The sequence below is a fragment of the Belonocnema kinseyi genome, chromosome 10 (genome assembly GCF_010883055.1).
Source record: "Belonocnema kinseyi isolate 2016_QV_RU_SX_M_011 chromosome 10, B_treatae_v1, whole genome shotgun sequence".
NCBI lineage: Eukaryota > Metazoa > Arthropoda > Insecta > Hymenoptera > Cynipidae > Belonocnema > Belonocnema kinseyi.
Genome location: NC_046666.1, coordinates 67,503,382 through 67,510,799, shown reverse-complemented (window position 1 = coordinate 67,510,799; position 7,418 = coordinate 67,503,382). Strand labels below are relative to the sequence as shown.

The window sequence follows — 7,418 nt, the reverse complement described above, 5'->3', positions numbered from 1 at the left end:
TAGTTGATGTTTCATCGAAAGGGATGAAATTTCTATCACAGTAGATGTATTTTAAAGAAGAAAATTAATTCTCTAGCAAAAAGACGAATTTTCAAAAAAATACTTGATTTTTTCAAAAAGTCCAGTTTTCAACACAAAGAAAATATATTGTGATAAGCATGAAGTTTAAATTTTCATATAAACATAGAAAATATAAATTTTAAGTAACAAAAAAATATAATTTTCAACAAGAAAAAAAAAGCAAATTTTCAATCGAAGAGATGCATTTTGCCCTAAAATTAAATGTTTACCAACCAAAAAGTTGAATTTTCAAAAAATAAATATTTTTAACCAAAGAAGATGAAATTTCGACATCTTCTCAAAAAGTGTGTGCAAAAACCTTTTACAATTAAAAGTCAAAGCATCAACAGCTGTAATTTGGTGATTGTGAATTCTTTTTGTTAATGCTCATTCAGCTTTAACGAACACATTCTCATTACGTATCTCGTCTTTCGCACTCTATTTTGTCTAAAATGTGAACTCTTTTACAATATGTTCAACATTATTACGTTAAATATATAATATATTTATTTTTGTTCCTCTGCCGGGTACTGCTTATTCAGATATTGCAGAATAATATCTGCATTAATATCTGCTCCGTATTTTGCACTAATTTTAATTTTCAGCTATCCTGAACAATGTGTCATTTCAATAAGTTTATATATTATCATTACAATTCGTAATAGAGCATTGACATTAATGCATACGTATTTTCATTGGTTTGTTCTTATAATTAAGAAAGGGGTCATTCTATAAAAATAATTTTAATAAACATTTTATTGAAACTTGTGTATTTTTAAAAAAAATTAATTCGTTTACTTTCAACGTTATTTTGTATGATTTTAACAAAAATGTGCAACAAGAGTTTATAGAAAAAATTTGTAGATCTTCTTTGGTTGTTTTGTCTTTTCATTCTTTTCGCCTCTAGTGTCGGTTTTTCAAAATTTTAATTCTTAATTATTAATCTTATTTTTTACCATTATAAGAAAATCGACTCGACCTTATGTCGTTTTTCATAAAATTAATTTCTTTGTTCTTAATGTTATTTTTTACGATTCAAACGAAAAATACGCGTGCTCTCAAAAAAAAATATTGATGACAGATTTGTATAGCTCTTTTTTGAAATAGAAACTTTTGTCTATTTATTTGTTTCATATAGCTTGTGTCGTTTGTCCAAAAATTTAATTTTTTTATTTTGAATTTAGTTTTTTACGAATAAAAAAACTAAAAGTTCCATCAAAAAGTGGTTTATAACAAAATTGTAGATCTTTTGTAAGTGCACAATTTTTGCCTATTTATATAATTTTTCTCTCGCATAGATTGATCTGTTATTGACTTATAATCGTTTCGTGCGTTGTTGGGCTTGAAATTTTAATTGATTTTTTTTTTATTTTGTAAATGCTATAACTTTGGCAATTTTTCTTATATAAAAAAAGTCATTCAGGTAAATTGTTCGTATTTTTCATTACTACGAACACCGTACATAAAAATTGTAAATCTTGAAAAAGTGCGGTCTTAGACATTTTCAAAATGCTTTAAAATTTGGAATTTTCTTCAAAAATAGCTGGCTAACGAAATTTATCTTCAGTTTCTGATCCTAAAAGAGTGTGCCAAAGAACAATCTAATAAAATGATTTTTTCAAAAGTTATTGTGCTCACAGGCAGACATGCATACAGACGAACAGAGCTACAAGAATACAGACAGGCACAGCGGTAAAAACGTGTTTTTCGAGGGTCTTAAAACGCGGACATTTGACAAAAACGGGATGGGGGGGGGGGGGATTTTTTACAAATTTAATACTTAATTTCTCTAATAAGAATGTAAAAAGATGAATGTTTTTTTGTTTTAAAACCAAACTTTTTATTTGTGGAGGTATTTATTATTATATTAATTTTCAAAATTTTAGTTATAAATTCATCTCTTTTGTTGCAAGTGTAACTATTTTGTTAAAAAAAAATTTTTCGTTAAAAATTGAACTACTCGGATTCATTAATTTTACTGAAAATTTCTCTTTTCAAATTTTGGTTCAAAATTGATTTTTTTAGTTGAAAATTCATCTTTTTGGTAGAAGACTTTATCTTTTTGTATCGAAGTTTCCTCTTTTTCGTTAAAAAATGCAACTCTTTGCTTAAAAATTATCTTTTTCGTGTAAAGTTCAAACAATTACAAAAAAATCGTTTTTTGGCTACGAAAATTTACAATTAATTAAATTAATTTTGTTGCTGATGAATTTTTCGTCCAAAAAACGAATATTTTTTATCCATAATTAAAATTTTACATTATTTAACAAACAAAAAATGAATAAAAGAAAATGGTTGAATATTTATACAAAATATATTTTAGTTAAGCTTGTAACACCAGAATATTAATTTTTAACAAAAAGCTAGTTTTCTACCAAAATAGTTGAATTTTTAATTTAAAACACGAATATTCAACAAAAAAGTTGAATTATTAATAAAAAATAATATCTTTTTAAAAAGAAAATTGTTGATTTTTCACAAAAATAATATAAATTTAACTAAAAAATATAATCACAATGAGAAAGCAAGTGCAGAAAAAATAAAAAGAAACAGAATCATGGACGAGACAATTTCAGATAAAAAGTCAAAAGTTTCCAATTTATTATCCTTGACATGTTATATTTAAACTTTAAAGGGCCTCGTATAGAATTTCCTAGGCTTTTGCAAGATTTTTTTTTCAGAATTCCTGACTTTAGCCTGGTTTCTGGGTTTTCCCGGATCTACAGCCACCTGGAGCAGTATAAACCAATTACAGGGTGATGTTTGAGACACATTACTGAAATGTTAAGTACTTTCCTTTATTAAATTGTATTTCAGGAGCCATTAGTAAATCTCGAGTTCTATATATGCAGACACCATTCTAATGACGAGGTTGAATATTAAAAGAAAAGCACACCGTCCGAAGATAAACCAGGGAGGACGGTTCAATATGAGAGTATTGTGAAAAAATCTAAGTAAGGTAAAGGGATTTGGGCCCGGGGAATTCCGTGTCTGCCGCCAGAAAGGTCAGGTAAAAACAAAGCAAAAACAAGGTATAACAGCCAGAGCCCCTTGTTGCCCCTTATAGGGGTAATGGCGCGCTTTGTCTCGGAGTCGAAGCTGTCGAAGGTTCCTGCCAGTCCACGTGGTTTACATTTACCATCTTAGCAGGTCATAAATAATAAATATTCTTGGTCTCATGGCCTGTGAGTTCACTACTTGCGTATTTTCACTTTTTGCTTCCTATCCATTTAGATTAGCTGAGATAGATCAGGCTGATTAGAGTCCTTCAAAATCCACTTGTCTAGATCCAATCTGCAAATATCTCCAAGTTTCCTACGTTTACTGCTCTACCTAGCTCTATTATATTTGTATATTACCAAGACTTTCTACACCCCCAAACGATTATTAAGTTTACCTCGAGTTACATCAATGTTTATGGTGCTGGTTTTTCCCTCGAGACCCTTGACGCTCGATTATACTGCCTACTGGGTGTGAAATGACCGCAGGTAGAATGTCGTCTTGACTTGCTGATTGCTGATTTCCTAGTACAGGGGTTGAACCCAAATTTTCTCATGAGTTATTGGAGCAATTAAGTTAAATAGATCTGTCATTGATGCAGCCGGGGCACGCGCCTCAATCAGGAATAAAAAAAAATATTTTTAGAAAATAATCTTTAAAAGAATATGCACAAAGAAAGTCGAATTGTATAAGAAAATTGTAGAATAGAGAAGTATGTTTCCGAATATTGATATATTTTTTAAAATATAAATTTAAAAAACTGTGTCTTTTTGGAAACATACTTTTCTTATTTGAATTCTTTTGTGCAATACGGTTACATATATAGACTTTTATGAGTTTTTGTAATAGAATTTTGAAAGCGCACTTTTCTTTCAGGCTTTTGCACAAGTTTGTTACACAATTTGCGAAGGGTTAATCACTTCTGCAATCTGGTATGCACACTGTCTGTAATCTTATGCAAGCCAATGCAATCTTTTCAGATCTCTTGTAATCTCTACTAATGGAAGTGTTATCGAAAATTCAGCAAACGTTTATAATATAATGGTCTTCCTATATTGAATTTCTTATAGAATATAGAAACTACGAACGATTTTAAGTTATTTCATCAGTCTTCGTAAAAAATTTTCGAAATTAAAAAATTGTCCTGACACACCAGTTGCGATTTTGAAGGATTTTAAAGAATTCTAAACATTTCGGGGTATTTTGAGAAAACGAAAGGATTCCAAGAGATTTAAACATTTTCAAAGAATTTCAAAGAATAATGTAGGATTTCCAAAGGCTTCAAGATATTTCTAGTGCACTATTAAAAATAAATTAAATTAAGTGTCAGGGATTCCTATGATTTCAAAGATTTCAAGGGACGTTGAGAAAATTTTAGGAATCGACCAGAATTTCCACTGCTTTCAATGGTCTTTAATTGATTATAAGGCTTTTACAAGTAGTCATAGAATTTTAAAATATTTTAACTAATTTTAAAAGATTTTATCGGTTTCTTAGTAACTTAAAAATTATTCTACGGATTTTAAGGAATTTCGAAACATAGCAAAAAATTTCAGAGGATTTCAAAGATTTATAAACGTGTCCGGGTATTTCAGGAAATTTCAAAAGATTTAAAGAAATCAAAAAAATGTTAATGTATCTCTAAGAATTTATAGGGGTTTCCAAAGGTTTCAAAATATTTCTAGTGAATTGTGGAACCTAAATCAAATTAAATTGCAAGGGATTACTAGTGATATTGAAGATTTCAAGAAGTGTTCAGGAATTTCCGGGAATTCCAGAAAATTTCCAGGAATCCTAGAGAATTTATAGGAATTCTAGAGAATTTCCACGAATTTTAAGCGTTTTCTTACAATTTCATCAAAATTTCACGGAATTTCATATAAATCTAACGAAATTTAAAAGACTTTCAAAACATTTTACCGGATCCCATTTTATGGGATTTTAAAACATTTCAACTAATTTAAAAACATTTGATCGGTTTTCAAGTGATGAATTTTCAAAGATTTCAAGATATTTCTAGTGAAAGGTGGAAGTTAAATGAAATTATATTAAATTTCAAATAATTCCAAAGATGTTAAGAAAATTTTAAAGCATTTCAAAGAATTTCAAGGAATTTTCAAGAATTCCAGAAAATTTCCGGAAATTCCAGAGAATTTAGAGGAATTATAGAGAATTTCCACGAATTTTAAGCGATTTCTTCAAATATCATAAAAATGTCACGGAATTTGAATGATATCGAAACGTGCCAAGTGACTTTAAGCGATTTCCACGACTTTTAACTACTTTCCAGGGTTTTCCACAGACAATGTTCCACAGACAATGTCAACCGTCGTGCGCCCTATGCGCGATCAACCTTGCGAGCGATGCGAGCCGCGCGCGATGAGAATGTGCCCGCGAAGCTTTCCGATTTTTTTACTCATAATTCTGACATAATAGAAGAATTATTGAGGTATATCAGGTTTTCAAAGGGCCACATCTTGATGAAGGTGACCCTAAATTATGCGAAATACGTTGCAAAATGGAGAAAAATGCAGACACACGTAGGGCACGTCAATTTTGTCTGCATTTTTCTCCATTGCGCAACGTATTTCGCAAAATTTAGGGTCACCTTCATCAAGATGTGGCCCTTTGAAAACCTGGTATATCTCAAGAATTCTTCTATTATGTCCGAATTGTGAGCAAAAAAATAAATTTGCAAACGATTCTAACTGTTTAAGTGCTATCGTCTGCTACCCGCTGTGCGGAGAAAAATAGATATTGATAAGCAGATTCGGATTTTCAAAACAGAGGCTTACGATATTAACATTCTTTTGCATTTTACAGAAAATGGCATGCTTTACAGGTAATTTTTACACAATTAAAAAATATTTCTTGATTATCTTAGATTCTGCCCTTTAATATCTTGGATATTGTCAGTTAAAATCTTCTTTTTAATATCTACGGATGCTCTACTTCAGTATCTAGATTTCTGTCCCATTGTTAAATCGCTAAGATATTACCTATTAATATCTAGATAGTCTGTGCTAACATCTATTTTTCTCCGTGTGATTTCTATCTTTTGCAAAATTCATATTTGTTGTGGAAATAATCATTTCCTGAACAAATTTTTTGATTTTTCAACATTTTATTGATCCAAGGATCTTGCAAATCCCCGGATATTCGACAGGTCTTCTTTCTTTCGTTCGCCAATCCTTCAGAAAAAAATATATATTGATTTAGTGCGGTACCTATAAAAAAAAAGATTCAAAGTTGGATTTAACCAACACCCTTATAAGGGGAAAGCCCATTTGTGTTAAGCAACATCCTTTCGACACAAAAATACATTTCTCTGATTGATGCATTACATTTTAACAAGCATTTTATTTTTTCTGAATTACATATCCCAGTGGAGTCGCTCTATTTGGCTAAAAGGAGTCTTTGTAAAACTTCATAAGACTTTGTCTTTGAACTGGATTGAACTTCTGTACCTTTTTGTCTTAATAAGGCAAAAGTTATTTTTTAATTGAGAATGGTGTGCGAAAACAAAGCTGGGATTTAATTTTCTTTTCCCTTTTCTGAGCTGCGGGTGGATGCGAGCGCTTGAGCTAACTAATGATCACGAAACTTCTTTGAGGTTCTTTCCTCTTAGTTCGTGCTTCTCTCCAAGCCTTGGAAGTCCGCCAGACTCAGGCCAACCTGTACAGTGTACACCGATGACGGCACCGAATCTAGATTAGTGTGAACGAACTCGAATTTGAGAGACATCAAGCTTGGCATTTCTGCTGTACGGAACATTGCTTTTCTCTTAATTTTTTCAGAATAATCGCCCTTTTTCTGAGTACACAACAGTTTTACGTATATATGAGTAGATTTTTCTAAAATAAAGCTATTACTTTTAAAAGAATTTTTCTTTCCAATAAAAATTATATTTTCAGCAGAAGGCCAGATTTGGTTGTTTTTGCATACCGTACACTCATGTCAGTCATGTCAGAATCAAAGTAAGAATCAGGTTCGGTTCCACCAACCTCGGTTAAAAATTTAATCCTCGGTTAAAGCTAGTTACGCGTTCCACCACTTTTTAACAGCCGGTAAACTTGTATTAACCGCCGTTAAATCTAACTGGTCAAGATTGGTCGGTTAGGGCGATTTAATCGTCCTTTAACCTAAAAAGTTCAGTGTCATTGTGAAATAAGGAGTTTTTGGAAGAAGTTCTAAGGTCGTCTGATGACGAAGTGGAAAAAGACAGTTTTGAATTTACCCGCAGAAGACCGCGAATTTTAAAAGAAAGAATGAATTTTTTGACATGGACATAGGAAACACGGGACAAGGCATGCCATCCTAACTTCGCGAGCGGGGTTGAATCCACGGGAGGGGGGGGG

The 7,418-nt window shown here is 31.3% G+C and overlaps 1 protein-coding gene across 1 annotated transcript in view; it reads left to right on the top strand.

The window, feature by feature from the left end:
- Positions 1-1,706: 1,706 nt before the first annotated feature.
- LOC117181180 overlaps positions 1,707-7,418 on the top strand; it is a 34,471-nt gene continuing 28,759 nt past the window's right edge. The window contains exon 1 of the mRNA XM_033373748.1: positions 1,707-1,752. Within this exon, the coding sequence (XP_033229639.1) occupies positions 1,707-1,752 (46 nt within the window). The remainder of the gene's footprint in view (positions 1,753-7,418) is intronic.